Below are 17719 nucleotides of genomic sequence, written 5' to 3' on the forward strand. Positions count from 1 at the left end.
GTTTACAAATCCTACACACTTCTTGAAAAATTTTAAAATGCAAATTCAAGTTGTGTTTTACAAACCTAGTACAGTGCTAAAGGTAGCTAGCTAGGTGACAGACTTCTGGACCTATATTCAGGAAGACCCAAGTTCAAAAACAGCCTTAGGATATACACTAGATGTGTGACTCTGGGCAAGTCACTTAACTTCTGTTTGCCTTAATCCACTAGAGAAAGAAATGTTAAATCACTAGTATCTTTGCTAAGAAATCCCCATACAGTCACAAAGAGTCAAACACAACTAAACAACAATAGTACTAAAAGAAAAAGTTTAAAGACACAAATCAACAATTAAATTTGTTTTATACACTATCACTTGTATACATGGCAGCACTGTGCAATTGACAAGCAAGTGGTTCTTGTTAATTTAATTCTGCTGCCAATGTTCCAGGAGAAAAGTTTCACTTCCAGTATAAAGCCCAGATAATACTAATTGAATAGTTGCTTACTACTCCAGGGAAAATGGGGAAGGGAGAAAAGAAGACGTGATAAAAGAAGAAAATGTAAATTCAAAGAAAAATAAACTGAAGAAAATGAAAAGTGAAGAGTACAGTGAAGACACAGGCAAAGGAAGAAAAGAAGGGCAAAAACAGTGAAAGATTCCTAATATTTCTATCATTCACTCTGAGGAATAAAGTTCCCCTCCTCCCAACTATAAGCAAAATAGAACTTTATGAGGTAATTCCCCCCCCCCCCCCCCCCCCCCGCCAAATAATCTCTGTTTCATAGCAAAAAGGGTCTTAGTGAAAGAATATCAATCTGCCCCTAAAAATTGTTGGGTTTAATTCAATTTAAACACTTAAGATTAGACCTGTAATCTCTTTAGTATAAGAAAATTTGATCTACTAAAGAAACTCTGGAGTTTCTTTGCCATGTTATAGTCTGAGAGATTAAAATAGGCAGGGTCACACAACCTGTAGGCAAGGGAGGCACTATTTGAACCCATATCTTAACTCACTTTTGATTTGTGAATTTCAGCAAAGGTATTCTTGACTGTTTGGCAACCATGTGGCTTCTGCCAACCAATGCTCAAGGGCATCAGAAACCTACTATGAAAAATGCTGTAAGTTTTCTTATAAAAGTTATGAGCAAAAATATGAGTTTTAATTTTGAACATAGATGTATTGATTGAGTATTTATTGCCAAATTGAGTTTTCAAAACACAAGGCAGGCTCAACTGTGGTGAGGCAATAACACAAGGGAATGTCTAAATCAAGCACAAAGGATGAAACCTTCAACAAAAATTATTTAACTATTATATCAGCTGGAATAAATACTATTTTGAGTACATGACCAAGGAATAAAAGATAGAAATAATAAATCTTGGAGAAATTACTTGATCTTAATTGATTTTTCCAGGTTAAGAAAATGGCTCTAAATCTATAATCACACTTCCTATCCATTTTAATGGATTCTCTTCCTCCTATGTCATAAGACTGGTCTAGGAGGTCCTCTTTGTCTAAACAATCTTACCCATTCCCATGACTTTCAATCATCTCAATACAGATCTGGCCTCAGTCACTTCCCAGCTGTGTCACCCTGGGAAAGCCACTTAATCCCTACTGCCTAAAGCAGAAGGTAAGGATTTAAAAAGAAATAAACTTTTTTAAAAATGTCAATATAGAAAAAGGCCTCTCAGATTTTTTACTTCAACTTTGCTCCTGACATCCAGTCCATTATTTCAAAAGATTACTAGCTGTCTCCAACTGGATATTCAATGAATATCTACAAATCAATGATACCCAAATCTAATCTCATTTTGCCCCCCAAACCTACCCTTTTTTTGAGTATGTCCATATTTCAAAATATTGATTTCCATGATTTATTACAATCATGATTTTTCTCACTCATGGTTTAAAATTTCATTCATCTGGGACCATCCACATCCAATCATTTGCTTAGTCATGTCAAGTTTGCCTTCTTGACTTCTCCCATAATCCTCTCCTCAATACTCTCATAATTATCTCAAAATGCCAAGTCAAATTTAAAATGATTTAAAATTATTACCTCCATCCTAGTTTAGTTATTTCTGTGTATCCTAGAGGCAGATTATGCTTCTGGTTTTAATATTATCACCTATTCTGCATGTTCTATACATTATTCTAGACATTAGCACTTCCCATGTGCTACAGCCAAATTAGCAGGAAAAATCCTGGAAACTAAGTTGTAGTTATTTATTATCCAAAAAAGATGCAAATAAAATTTATACCATGAAAAATGTCTAAGTTGAACATCAGATATAGAAGTAGCTTCTGTTACCCATTCAGAGAAAGAAGGATTTGAAGAAAAGGTAAAACATTTGTCTTTAGTCAGATCATCACAGTGAGATGGCAGTTAAGTCACAGAGTCGAAGTTTCTGTTTATAAAATACTATCTCTAGATGAGGCACAGTGGTCTCTCAAAAAGTGGATCAGGGTCAGAATAAGGCTTCAATCAAAAGTAAGAGAAGTGAAAATCATGTTCAGGGTTATTTATATATGTGTGTGTGTGTCTGTATCTTTGCACTAGGTCATCTAGCAAGACAGAGGCCATGGCACACCTCACCTAAAGGAAGGACATGTCATGAAATACATCCTTACATATAATGAACGTATTTTCTAAACAAAAAGTCATGATCTAAAGAAAAAGGATATATTTACTTAATCTTATTAACAAGATCCTTAAAGAAAATTTAAGGAGGCAACTAGGTAGCTCAGTGGACTCAGAGTCAGACCCAGAGATGGGTTCAAACATGGCCTCACACACTTCCTAGCTATGTGACTCTGAACAAGTCACTTAACTCTCTACTGCCTAGCCCTCATTACTCTTTAGCCTTGGAACCAATATTTAGGATTATAAGGTAAGGGTTTTAGAAGAAGAAAACATTTTTTTAAATGTTTGAAGTTCATGCTTTCTTAAAATTAGAAAAGTTCCAGAAAACCTAAGATATAAAAGTAATGCACATATATACTGTATATACATACACAGATAATATACACACACATTTATGTGCATATAGGAATCCCTTCTTAAACAAGACAGTCTCCAATACTGTGTTGAGAAGACAGCAAACATTTAATAAGTGATTTTTGACTCAATACAGTAAATGTTAAATATAAATAATGTGGTATTCTCGATTGGACATTTATAATCAAGTAGACCAAAACATAAAACATTAAAAAAAATGTTATTTTCAAACTGAATCGATACCTCTTTTCTATAAAATCCTTTCTTTCCATTTATAGCTCAGTGGTGACACACACCTTCCTCTTTCCTCTATCCCAACTAATATTTAACACTTTTTAGACATTATTAGAGAGATGAACAAGGTGGTGCAATAGATAGTGTCAGCCAGGAAGTCAGGAAGACCTGAATTCAAATACAGCTTCAGACACTTTACTAACTGTGTAATCCAGGGCAAGTCCTTTAACTCCGTTTGCCTCAGTGTTGCATTTGTAAAATGAGCTGGAGAAGGAAATGGCAAACCACTATCAGAGAAAGAAGGATTTGAAGGGTAAGACATAAGAGATATGCCAAGAAAACACCAAATGGGGTCACAAACAAAATATTATGCATTCAGATTTTAAACAGCTTTACTTTAACATAGATTGCTTAACTTTTCTTAGAAAAATAAATAAAAAAAAATAAATCTTAGAAAAATGAATCAATACTGTGTATTGGTTCCAAGGCAGAAGAGCAGTAAGGGCTAAGCAATGAGGGTTAAGTGACTTGCTCAGGGTCACACAGCTAGGAATTATCTGAGGCCAGATTTAAACCCAGGACCTCTTATATCTAGGCCTGGCTCTCAATCCGTTGGGCCACCCTGCTGCTGCTGAGTGCTTTCCTTTAAAAAAAAAAAGATTTTGGAAAGCTGGTAAAATAATCTCACCAAAATATTAAAAACTAAAATATAGGAAAAATAAATGCATAGTAAACATAACAAAATGTATTTTATTACCTAACATATTCATTACTTTCTGGTTCTAAATGTAATAGGAGTTTAGAGTCAGGAATAACTACTGTCCAACTCTTTCATGTGATAAAGAATAACATCTAGTCAAACCATACATAGACTATTATAGGAAAGAGCACTTGATGGCAAGAAAGGTCTACACTCTAATGCAGGTTCCAGTATACTATCTGTAAAATAAGAATACCAACTATAATACCTACCTCATAGAGTTGATAGAAAAGAAAGCACTTTAGCACACTTTTAAGAATTATATAAATGGGAATTACTCTCATAATAATACCATTAGCAGAGAATGAAGGTCAGAATTAGAACCCATGTCTCCAAAAATTCCAAACTGGATATTCTACTATATCTTGTATATGCTGTATGAGTTTTGTTGTTGTTGTTTCTGACTTCAACAAATTGCAGTGGAGAGGGTAAAAAACAAAACAACAACAAAAAACATCAAAGCCCTCCTTCAGGTTGAATCTTCTATTACTCTATGGGTATTAACTTGTCATAGCCAAAGATTAACAAATGTTTAGCCAACTAACTATATATAATACCTTCTTTAAAGTTCAGTTTTTTTAAAAATTGAAGACAGTGGAAAAAAAATCCTGTTTAGTAACTTCTTAAAACAAAGTCAATATATATGGTTGAAGAAAAGATATTTTGTGATTTTTTTTTTGGTCCTTTTCTTTTTGCTTTCTTTTAAAGACTAGGTTCCTCAACTCATCCAGATGGTAAATGCATTGGTCTACTCACAGGCCAATCCCACTACTGATCAGAATGAGAGCAAAGCCAGGCCGTTCCCCTTTCCAATGATGAACATATACTAATGGAATACCTGAGAACTCACAAGCTCACAGTACCCTCTAGCTTCAGGGATTACTGGGATTGAAGAGGTAGGGGTGTGTGTGTGTGTGTGTGTGTGTGTGTGTGTGTGTGTGTGTGTGTGTGTGTGTGTGTGTGTGTGTGTGTGTGTGTGTGTGTAACCACTGAGCTATCAATTTTTTTCTCAAAAGATGCTAAATTAAATCTCTAGTTTGTGTGTGTGTGTGTGTGTGTGTGTGTGTGTGTGTGTGTGTAACCACTGAGCTATCAATTTTTTTCTCAAAAGATGCTAAATTAAATCTCTAGTTTCTCCACTTAACCATTAATTCCCTTCACTTAAAAATATTTTATATATGTTAGTTCCATACATATCCTTAAAGTATTACAAAAATTTCTCCACAGTAAGTGAATATGCCTCAATTATATAAAACAAAAACAGTGGATCTAAGTTAAAATGACTTAAAAATTTAAAAATTATAAATTTCATTTAGCATTATATAAGCAACTGAAGCACTTTGCAACCTGAAAGCAGACAGTATCCAGGCTATGCAGCTTTCTCCACCTTAGATCTATAGCTGTTTGGTCCCAACTCCATGAACAAGATGTCCTCAAGCCATTTAACTCAGCCTTGAAGATATCCAGCATGCCTCTCCCTTCTGACTCCAAGGATCAACTCCACCTAAAGCCTTACATTATAGAGGGCAGAACCTGACTTCCCAGCTCACTCCACTTTGTATCTCTACAGCTCTGTTTGGTCTCAATTGTATGGAAGGAGTCTATCACCACCACACTACACCCCACTCCAGCTTCTTCTAGATGTTATCTTCCCCTAATTAAGACTATAAGCTTCTTGAGGGCAGGAACTAGTTTTTTCTTATTTGAATACCCAGCACTGAGCACAGTAACTAGCACATATAAGATGTTTAATAATTATACTGAATTGAATGAATGCTTTAGCTATTATCATCATCATCAGAAAACTAAAAGAGTTTTCATTAGCATCTTCTCCCCTACTGAAGGGCTTTTAGAAACATGGAATAGTAGAGGAATTTTATTAGGCTCATGCAAGATTTGCCACAGCCACCATACCAAAAAATAAAAATCTTCCCTACTTAGTGCTATAGGCTTCACTATGACTTCAGTCAACTCACTATGTGAATGGTCCAAATAGAAGTAGGAGGACCATTAGAAATTGTCTAGTACACCCATTTACATGAAGTCATGGATCCTACATAAAAAATTTTGTATTCTAAGCAATAATATCAATAATGCTTTTGTAAAATATCTATGTAATAGGGAAGAATATTCAAACTATTTTTATAAGACAAATGAGTGTTCTGTTTCTTCTAGGAAACTATATATACTGTTTTTCACATGTTACTTGTAATGAAAAACAAATCTACAGTTAATTCAGCTGAAATGGCTTTTTATTCTTCCCCCCTCCCCTTTATTTAGGGACATCTTGTATAAAGAGTTTTTATCATGTACACTTCTAAGTCAAAGTACTTGATTGATACAGATGGGATGACTAACTTTTTTGCCCAAGGTTACTAAGCTGTTAACCAAAGCTGGATCAGATCCCAGGTCTTCAGACAATGAGTCCACAATTCTTTCCACCATACCCTGGACCATTCTCCTCTACCTACTGGACAATTTGACAGCTTAAAAACAACAACCCCATGTTTAGAGTCAGAAAAATAACGTGTTGATCCAGCTTTGCCAGTTACCAGTTGAGCTAATTTGGGCCAAAAAAAAGACAATTCGCCTCCCAAGCATTCAGTTTTTGAACTAAATTAAGGAGATGAGAGAGTTGATGAAGGAAGAAGTTGGACAGGTTGATGTCCTTAAGGTTTCTTAATAAATCAGTGACCCTATGGTCACTTACCGTGGTTCTGCTTTATCTTTCTCCCCAGTCTCAGAATTACTCTCCCATTTCTGACTTTGCTCCTAGACCCTCATGTTATACACCTCCAGGTATCTGATAGATTTTCCTTCTAATATATATGCCATCACCTCAAAATCACAGGTTATTTTTAATAATAAGTTTTTTTTTCCTACCATTCATCTTGTCTTGAAGCAATAGTCTTTCTGCCTGACTTCTGTCTGACTGTTAAAAGGACCACTATTCATATACAAAACTAGGAAACCTAGGCTTAATTTCTTCTCCTTTACTTCCCTCAACAAACCCAAGTATCAGCCTCTGAAATTTTTTAAAGCAGAATTATATCCCTTGTTTTGCCATCAAAGGACTTACTAAATAAAGCCTAAATTTGACTTACCAGCCATGTGAACTGATTTAAGTCACAAACTGTTTACCTCAGTTTCCTCCTCTGCAAAATATGGATAATGACAGCAACCTATATGCTACAACTGTTTTTGCTGAATTGTTCCAGTTCTGTCAACTCCTTGCGACCCCATTTAGGGATTTCTTGGTAAAAATACTGAGTGGTTTGCCATTTCCTTCTCCACCTCATTTTATAAGTAAGGAAACTGAGGCAAATTGGGTGAAATGACTTGCCCAGGGTCACACTGTAAATCATATTATTCAATCTCCCCCAACACTGAAAATTTGACTGTGTAACCCCTTTTCCCTTTCACTGCCAAACTCCAAGAAAAAGTAATTGATACAAATTGCTTCTACTTTATCTTCTTACTCATTTTTCTATCTCTTCCAATGTGGTTCCTACTCCCATATCTCAAATCAAACTGCTCTCTTCAAAATTGTCTGTGACCTTTCAACTGCTAAATCCAATGTCCTTTTTTCAGTATTCATCCTATTTGGAGCTTGTATGACTTTTGATGCTACTGACCACAGTGTTATGGCCTTCCCATTTCATTCACAGGTTGATTTATGATATTCTTCTCTTCCTCTTTCATCACTTCTCAATCTCCCTTGTTCATCATTAATTTCCTCCCCCCACACCCCCAAGTATGCCTGTCTCCCAAGGTTCTATTCTGGGCCTTGTACATTTTCTCTCTTTAGTCTCATCAGTTCCCATAGGTTTAATTATCATTTGTATGTAGATGACACCCAATTTTTCCTGAACACTAACCCTATACTTCCAAGTACTTGCTAGAAATCTCCACTTGGACGTCTAATTGAAATCAAGTTCAACATGTCAAAAATGGCAATTCATCTCCCCAACTCTGTCCCCAACTTGCTCTTCCTCTATTGCCCTTTTTCTGCAGAGGGTACTTTAAAAGCTTCTGTAATCTACAAGTTTTACCCAGAAATACATTTTCTGTAATATTGTTCCCATGATGTGGTGGGAAACACACCACTTGAAACTGAAAGATAGGAGCTGAGTCATCATTCTGTTAACACACAACCATTGACAAGTTACAGTACTTTACTTTCTTAACAGTAGTTTTATCGTCTGGAAAACGAGAGCTGACAAAATAATCTACAAGAGTCCTTCTAGCAACTGTGTAACCTATGAACTCATATCACTCCTGTTCCTTCCCCACCCAAAACAAAACAAAAAAAGAACTCCCTCCCCCCCCAGGACATCACCATTCGGTTGCCTTGATTTGTAACCAAAAAGTCATCTTTGACTGTTTTTCTACTTTCACTACCACACTACTTCATACCATCATTATACCTAGATTATTCTAACAATCTCCTAATTAGTTCCCCTGCCTCCAGTCTCTCCCTTCCCCAGTAGTGTTTATTCCCTTGGGGGTAGCTGAGTGGCTCAGTAGATTGAGAGCCAGGACTAGAGAGGGGAGGTCCTAGGTTCAAATCTAACCTCAGACATTTCCTAGCTGTGTGACCCTGGGCAAGTCACTTGACCCCCATCGCCTAGCCCTTACCACTCTTCTGCCTTGGAACCAATACACAGTATTGATTCCAAGATGGAAGGTAAGGGTTAAAGAAAAAAAGTGTTTATTCCCCTCCCCCATTATCAAAAGGCCAAAATAAATACAGCTGATGCCTTACCCTCCCCCCAAAATAAACCCCATATCTTCATGTTTAACCTTTGTTTAAAAAAACACATCAACAAACCATTTCAAAGGTTCTCTATATTAAGACAAACTTCTTAAGAGTTCACTCAATTTAAGCCCTTCCATAGGTAGATTTAACAAATTGAATCTATTTTCCCCAAACACTTACTATACCATTAGTGTTTTTTAAAAAAATGAACTATTACCTGTTCCCCTCAATAACCTAACTCCTATTTCCAACCATTTTTTAAAACAATTCCATTATGCCTCAAATGTGCTTCATCTCTCCCTCTCAGATTCCTGGTATTTTAAAAGTTATAGTCATCTGTGAAGTCTTAGTCAAGTCTCATCTTCCCTATCTTTAGTGCTTTCTCTCTACATAAACTAAGTAACTATTTTTCAATGCAATTGTTATATACACTAGGTATTTAACATTTTAACTAAAAGGCATGGAATAGGCAAATGTTTATCCTAAAAAAGTTTTAAACCACAAATGCTCCAAAAATCACCACTAATTTATACCACAATCACCAATCCACATGCATGCTGGGTTTTATAAATAACTCAGTTGACCCTACAATAATTGACTAGAATAAATGTATCCCAAATACCCTAAAGAAGGGTATCATCATCAAAAGTAAAAACAGTTATAAAGTTAAATAGAAATTGCTTTCTTACCCTTTACCATCCTTCAAGTGCTTTGAAAATCTGAGGCTTTACTACTGTTAATTTTCTGTATTTCTTTAACATACTTCAAATGTTACTAATAGCAGACTTCTCACTCCAGTCTAAAATGTCTCTGATGCCACTTCCAAAAACAAGCCTGATTCTGTTCTCCCACACTAACACGGACTACCATCATATAAGTAAAGGGTTTTACAAAACTCTAAAAAACCATGTAAATTTTAGTTGACATCATTATTTCACTCCATAGGTTTTGCTAATGCTGCCAAGAAATCCTAGTAGGAAGTAAGGTAAAACTAAATAATTGAAAAAATATAATTAAAAAAACAACAACTCCAAAGAAAAGTTATAGCTTTCTATAGCATCTCAAACCCATTCTTTGCAGGGATGGAAAAAAAATGAATTAACAAGTATCCAAATTTTTTGTAATGTTGACTTGTTTTGATTAATTTTTTCTTTTTTTTTCCTTTCTCATTTTTGCTATGGAATGACTCAAAGAAAAATCTCAGAAACAATATAAAAATCAGTTATTGATAAAATGTAATTTAATTCTTTAAAAATACAAAAAGGATGGCAGAATGCAGGAAGCAAAGTAAAATAAAAAAGAAGACAAGTAATTTTGGAAGGGACTGGGGAGAATGAGGAGAAAAAGAAGATAAAACACAGAAAGAGAGAGATGTGGAATGTAAGCATCTACTTATGCTCTGTTTAAACTAGTAATCAAATTAAGTCCAAAAGTCTGATAAATGAAAGAGCATTATTAGAGGAGGAAAGAGTGAGCAACTTGAAGTTTTTTTTATTAACCAAAATTTGGGTCTTAGAAATAAAGCCCCAAGGAATCTAGTGAGCAACTAGCTGGCACAGAGGATGGAGTGCTCAATCTGAAGTCAAGAAGTCCTTAATTCAAAATCCTAGCTCAGACATTCAACCCAGGGCAAGTCACTTAATCTTGGTCGACTTCAGTTTCATCATTTGTAAAATGGAGATAATAGGACCTACCTCCCAGGGTTGGTTTTGAGAATCAAATGAGATAATATATATCAAGAGCTCTGTAAACTTTAAAACATTATGTAAAGCTCTTAGTAGCAGTAAAAAATTCCTTTGACTAATAATTCTGAGTGGATTTTTAATAGACTTGAACTACCCAGGCAAAGAAAATTTAACCAATGCCTGTGGTCAACAATGCAATTTTAAAGAAGGTAAACAGTGTCCTTCTGAGCTGATATCCTGTAAATCACTAACTCTGACAGTAAAGCATAAAACTAAAAAAATGCTGACATTTTTTTCTGTACAAAAATTTCCTATACTAAAAATGCACATTCAAACTTTAAAGAATCAGCAGAGAAGAGAAAGAAAACATTAAGCAATATTATACCTAGAATGGGGGGAGGGAGGTTTGTTAATTAATGAAATTAAGCTTCTTGATACAGAAGTTTTTAGAATTTTAAATGTTATTTGAAAATTTGAAAAACTCCAATCTATCTAGTCTTTTTTTAATTCTGAAATGGCCTGCTGATATACACTATTTCATGCCAAGTTTTTTTAAACCAAATGAAATAGATTACATATTTCATGTATAATTATATTTAAGAAAGCACATACATCACTATGCACAGGGGCTAAAGAGCAAACTGCAACAAAATCAGTTTTTAAAATAAACAAAAAAATTCACCTTCTTATGAGTTGCTTTTCAAGTGTTAAGTTCATGATACCTATTTTCTTAAGTTTTAATTTACTTTGAAGAATAGTTACAAAAGAACTACCTTGAAGGCTCTTCATAAAGAAATATAGGTTCAGTTTTTGTGGAATTAATTAAGTAGTAAATGATACTGGTAATGACCAGTGACATCTTTGCTACCTGCCATAAATACTATGATGGTGCAGTAAAACTTCCCCTTAACTTTCTTTATTTCCAGATACATGGGAGTCATATTCACAAAGCTATAGTCTTCCCCACCCCACCCTGCTTCCACAATCTCTGGATGGTATCAAAAGTCAGTTCCCAAGGTGTTTTCTACAGCAATAATAATTCTCAAAGGTGTTTCTCTAATAGCAATAATTTTCTTCCCACAAGAAAGAAGTGCTTTTAGGGTATAAGTAGGACGTTTATAAAGGTCAGGAGAAGTTCTTTACATTTTTTCTCAAAGCAACTTTATTAGCTAGGTAAATACTGTGGGAATTGTCCCCATCCAACTAATTTAGTGGCATAAAATTTATACTGTGAACTCCTGACAATTAATTTAAATAATATTTTTTTTAAGATTCCTTAACTGTTAACTGACAGAAAAAAAGACAACTTTCCAACAGATCCCTTTGTCCAGACCAGTATTACTGGGACTTCTTAAGCAATATTTGTACCTGCAGCAGTATCAACTGCTCCAGGATTCTATACTAATTAGTCTGAATTACTAACTAGTATATTTAAAATGCAGACAAAATAAGCTTTTGCCATTCCACATGAAATCTCAACAAGGTAAACCTAATTCACTACACTTTTTAAAAAACTCTGTCCTAGGACTAATAGCCTAATTCAAAGTCCTTGACTATAATAAGCATAATTTGACACAATTAGAGCTAATACCATACCAGCAATTAGATTGCCTGGGGATTTTTTAAAAAATGGTATCTAGCAAATAAAAAAAACCTAAATAGCTAAGAGGAGAAAAATAAGTGCTGAAAACATTTCCTTATTTGCTTTAAATTCATCAATAAACCCACAAAAAAAATTTACAAGATTTTTGCTTTTTACCAATTTAAAGTCAACATCAGACTTTAAAGAAATTTCATTTTAAATGCAAAATATTTCCTAATAAGAAATTTTCACAGGTTTAATGACATTTTAAAGAATTTTATCCCACCACATCCTACTAATTTATTTTTAATAGTTTATACATAAGTTCACAACATCTAGGCTTTTTATATTAAATGTCTAATTCATAATTCTAACAGTTTCACTTTCAAAGTCCTGCTCAAGTACATTTTTCCTGGTTGGGTTCTTATTGAAGGAAAATATATATGAAAATCAAACACACAAGCCAAAATAGATAAAAACCCTTTGCACTGGAGAATATTTGTATTGATTTCCATTGATATAAATTATAAAAAAAAAAACCTTTTTAATCTTGTTTTAAGACCAAGGTTGACTATTCAAACTTTTTTTTAAAAACTACTCAAAAGGAAGAAAAAATGTAATACTATAATACTGTAGGACATTAGAACCACCTATGTATCATCTCATCTTTTTGAACTAAGAGTATGTTGTCAAATACTTCTCTTCTAAGATTAAAGAAATTAACAAATTAAGTACTGGTCTACAAGTGGACTAGGAAATTTCCTTTCAATGTGAAAAATTTTCAAAATGTTTTGAAATGTTATACCATTGGAACATAATGTTGTATGTTTTCTCAACAATGTTCAGAACATGTTCTTTTCCCAAATTTTTTTCTCATTTCACACAAAAAAAGATGATTTAGAAAATAATTTAACAAGTACAGTGAAAGTCTAATCATTCCATCTAGTTCATTTCAAAGGTGTTTTAAAGTAATACACTCACTTTGGTATCAATTATTTTAAATAAATTAAACATTTCAGATTAAATGTATAAACGTTAAAAAAATAAAGTTTAAAAACACATAAATAAGCATACCCATCAAAAAGACCAATATACTATACGTTAGGGAAAAAAATCTGAATTTAAGATAAACAATGTGGTGCTCAACCCACGTTGCTTTCAAAATACAAAAAAAAAAGAAAAAAATTTAAACAGGGTAAACCAACTTTTTAAAGTGTATTACCTACTTTAAATTATTCATTTATAAGCTAAGGACAAGTACTGTATAATTAACTAAAATGGTACAATGTGATATATGTTGTAGAAAGAATGGCTGACAAAAAACAAGAAAATTTTCCTATTTTGCCTAGAAAATTAATTAACTATTTGAAACATACATTAGTCCTTCAGTACTGTCCCATTCCCTCTCCTTACTCCCCCGCATTACTGAGAGGTGCAACATGCTAAGTATCCACGCAATGAATCAACAAGCATTTATTTTAAATGGCTAGCCACTGTAAATGCAAATACAATAAGTGAAAAAATCTTAATAGCAAGAGAAAAAGGAGCCCCACACAAAGACTTGGGTTCTGCTATATCACCCTATAAAAGGCTTGAAAATAAGAATAGTATGAGAACTAACTAATTAGCTATAACAGGTTAACACAATACTTGTACATTTCATTAGTTTTCAGAATTCTCCCCACCAAGCAGGAGAGTCACCAGAGCATAAAAAGAGGAATAATTCTAAGGGCAGCTCTCATCAAGTTCATGAAACTTTTATACGATATTAACAAGTTTCGTGCCAATGACTTCCTAACTTCAAGAAAGGTCTATATACCTGCTATAGACCCTCAAAAGCAGAATTTTAGCGTTACCTACAAACAAGCAGTCTGTATTACCAGTTTATATAACCACCACCAATAACAAATTCCTGATCCGGTAACACTTAAAAGATTATGTATTTCAATACTAATTCAGTTAAATATCACATCTATACTATATAGCAACAGTGACACCCACCCACACACACACACACGATTATTACTTGCTGTATGATACAACATAAATGTGGCACTACTTTTCACCTTTCAGTTTTATGATGAATACTTGGAGGGGAGAAGAGAGAAATGACTTCCTAAAAAATGTAAAAATGGTAAAAGGCAAAGCTAAGAATCGGAGGAAAGAGTTAGGAAAACCAATAGTTAAAAGTAAAATATCTTCCCCCCCTACTCCGTCTTACCCACCAACGTGTGCCACGAGGGCCACCTCACTAAAACATTTTGACAGCCAGGAGTTTCCTGAAGGTGAACTGCTCAGCAGTTTAAAACAAATTATGCACGGTTACTGCCTGGACTTTCGTGATTCTGTTTGTTTCGACCTTCATTTAGACCGAGATACCTTAAAAAGAAGCTTCCCCAAGAGAAGTACTAAGAAAGCAGAGCCCAGAGACCAAAACTGCAGAAGGCAAGTGTCCTGGCGAAAGGCGGGGACCTCAACTAGGGGCCTTATTTGGCAGAGAAAGGTGCACAGTGTTCCAGGGTGGGGGTGGGGAATAAAGAAAAAAATAGTTTAAAACGAGGAAGGGGGGATAGAAGTGAGGTTGATTAAGACATTAGGTGATTCTCTCCCCACCCCCACTTCCCCCGAGAGGGTGCCAGCAGGGGAAGCGGGGAGGGGTGCCACGGAGGGGGATGGGGCGGGGTAGCCAGGGGCCCGGTGTGTCGAGTGACAGCTCGGGTCCCCGAGCTCCAGGCTGGCTGTCTGCCTGCCTCCCTCACCCCCTCAACTTACTTCTTTCTGGCTCTCTGGAAAGGGGAAGCGCCATCTTTGCGAGGCCGGCCCCGAGGTCTTTTGTCTGCGGCTGCGGGGCTCGGGGCCGCCGGGGCTCCGGGCTCCTCTGGGGGCGGCGGCGGCGGCGGCGGCGGCGGCGGCGGCGGCGGCTGGGGCTGCTCCCCGCTCTTGTCCTCTTCCGACGACATCCTAGTCACCAGGAAAGACACATGGATCCTCCTTGTCGTCGTTCTCCTCCTCCTCCTCCTGCTGCTGCTGCTGCTGCTAGGGGGCTCCTCCCGCCGCCGCCGCCGCCTCGGCTGCTCCTGCGACTCCTCCTCGGCTCAGCCTCTCGCATTTCCCGCAGCCCCGAGCGCGGCGGCGGCGGCGGCGGCGGCGGCGGCAGCAGCAGGTACCAGGAGAGGAGGCAACATGGAGCGAGCGAACGACCCACACGCGCGCGCGCGGACACACACACACACACACACACTTACGCCCGGAGGCCCGGAGGAGGGGACCGAGCAGAGCGTAGGGGGGAGGGCAAAGAGAGAAGGGGGGTGGTGAGGACAGGGCAACCCCAGCTAAGAGCTGGAGCGGGGCCGGCCCGAGGAGGAGCCGGGGGGAGGGGAGAGGGGGGAAGGGAGAGGAGGAGGGGCGGGCGGCCCCGGCAGTCCCCACAGCGCCCCCCCAACACACACACACACACACACACACACACACACACACACCCCGGAGCCTCACGAGGGAGGCTGGGGTAGGTAGGGGCGGAGGCGCTAGCCCGGAAGGGGCGTCTGGCTCCGCGGTGGCTGTGGCGGCTGCCCGGGGGGCTTCCTCCTTCACTCGCTAGATTTCGGACCGCGGTCCTAGTTTGTCTTCCTGTGCCTCCCTCCCTCGCCCCACCGCCTCCTCTTCGCGGACTAGGCACCGCTGGAGACGGGTGGACCCGGCAGAGACGCGACGAAGTTTTGACAGCTGCTGCTCCAGGGGTGGTGGAGCTGGTGCTGGTGGGTCCCGGCCCCCGCTCCTGCTTCTTTTTCTCCCTCTGGCTGCGTTTTGGGTCTTTCTGTTGTTGTTGTTGTTTTACTAACACTCCCCCACTCTCCCGGAGCAAAGGAGGAAGTTTGACTGAGTGTGCGTGTGTGTGTGTGTTAAACGGGGCTGTAGCGCAATGGCTGCTCCGCTGGCTAACCCTGAAGGCGACACACTACCCTCTCCCAACTCTCACACACACACCAACACACACACACCACCTCCTCTACGCCCCTCATTCTTTCGCTTCCTCCCCCACAACCCCCCCCCCCGCCCTGCTCCCTAAGGCCCCCCTCTCCCCATGGTGGCCCCCTCCCTCCCTCCCCGGCGCCCACCGCCGCCACTCACAGTGCTCCCTCCGCGCCTGCGCCACTCCCCCTCCTCCCTCTGACGCGACGCTGCCGCCACTGACCTCACCCGCTCCCTCCCTCACTCCCTCTCTTCAACCCCCGCCCCCGCCCCCGCCCCCCCCTCCTGACGACGCCGGCGGAGGCTGCAGCTGCGACTCCGACTCCGGTTTTGGAGAAAGTGAAGCTGTGGATTAGATTGATGGGATCTGGATGCAGCAGAAAGCTCGCTATAGAGAGAAAGGCTGCTTGTTTAAAAACACGCACATACATACACACACGCTCACAGACACGCATAGAGTCCTATACATAATAAACCTAGGCTGTATAATATAGTAACATATCTAATGTTAGGATAGAATCATTTCCTTACATGCTCCTCCACTCACAGGCTCGCGCCCGCGCCGTTCACAGCATATATAAAAATTACGCGCAGCAAAAACACTTTCCCTGTAAATAATTTTTCTTGTTCTATTTGGATTCAGCGAAACTTCATCACATATTCCCACCTAGTAGTATTCGTTGTTTGAATATTCCGCAAGGGCCAATAAAAGCAATGTTATTCATCAATAATATTGTGAGGCATTAAAAGGCAAAACAAAGAAACCCAGTAAACCTGAGCAAGTTGGTTCTAGTGTGTTGTGAGTGTCATTACGTAAAGATAAAATTCTAGGGTTCACTTTATCTAATATATAGTGGTAAAAGATAATGATATGGGGTTCGGAGTCGGTAACCTTTGTCCTTTAGAGCCTTTACAATGCTAGTATACTAGATTTCTTATTCTAATTTTGAGGAAACACTTGGGCAGATTGTGATAATATAACAAATATCCTTATATAGTGAGTGTTCCCTTTGTATTTGGCATGGGCTAGCGTGATGAAGGTACTAGGACAAGTGATTAGGGTTAGGTAGCCATACTCTCAATACTTTACTATCTAGTTTTAACGTTTATCATTATCATTCCTAATATGATATTGACCCACCATTAATAAGACATGAAAATTGATTTTTTTTTAGCACTAATGAATTTAGGACTAATCATCTGTGTTTCCCTTCCCCACTCCCCACCCCCCACGTTTCATTGTAATCAAAGACAAGGTTTTGGATTTTTTATTTTGTTTTTTAAACCCTATAACTAGGGTTAAAGAGTCAAATGTGTGGATATCTAACAAATCATCTAGTCAAAAATCCTTCATTTTGCAAATGCAGATACTGAGGCACCCACAAGTTAAGGGCCTTGCCCAACATCATACAATAAGAAAGACTGACAACATTTAAAAGTTTTATTAAACTCTCTGAGGTCAGAATGATGGAGGGAGGGGGAGGGTTTGAGGGAAAGGGAAAATTTTACAACAAATTTACATCCAAAGGTTTAGTGTTTAACAGAATCTGACTTTATAAAAATAGACTATAAGTGAGCAACATGTTTAAAATAGAAAAACACAGGGAATGAATCCTTGTGGTGGTAGAATTAAAGACTATCATTTTAATAAAAATATTAATATGCCCATTTGGGGGAAGGCATTCAATATTTTAAAATAAAATAACTTTAAATACTGATTAATCTAAAATCCATTTTGTATAC

General features: G+C 37.8%; 1 protein-coding gene across 11 annotated transcripts in view; it reads right to left on the reverse strand.

Annotated features, from left to right (window-relative positions):
* The window catches only part of KMT2C (lysine methyltransferase 2C), a 337243-nt gene extending 321055 nt beyond the window's left edge, over nt 1-16188 (reverse strand). For 10 of the 11 annotated variants that reach the window (XM_056799944.1, XM_056799939.1, XM_056799945.1 and 7 more), the window contains exon 1: nt 14780-15209. In XM_056799944.1, the coding sequence (XP_056655922.1) occupies nt 14780-14967 (188 nt within the window). In that variant the 5' untranslated portion in view covers nt 14968-15209. Of the gene's footprint in view, nt 1-14779; nt 15210-16135 lie in introns of those variants that run through there. The other variant, XM_056799936.1, reaches the window with a different exon arrangement.
* Between the last annotated feature and the right edge of the window lie 1531 nt (nt 16189-17719).

Source organism: Monodelphis domestica, chromosome 5 (assembly GCF_027887165.1).
Source record: "Monodelphis domestica isolate mMonDom1 chromosome 5, mMonDom1.pri, whole genome shotgun sequence".
NCBI classification, from domain to species: Eukaryota; Metazoa; Chordata; class Mammalia; order Didelphimorphia; family Didelphidae; genus Monodelphis; species Monodelphis domestica.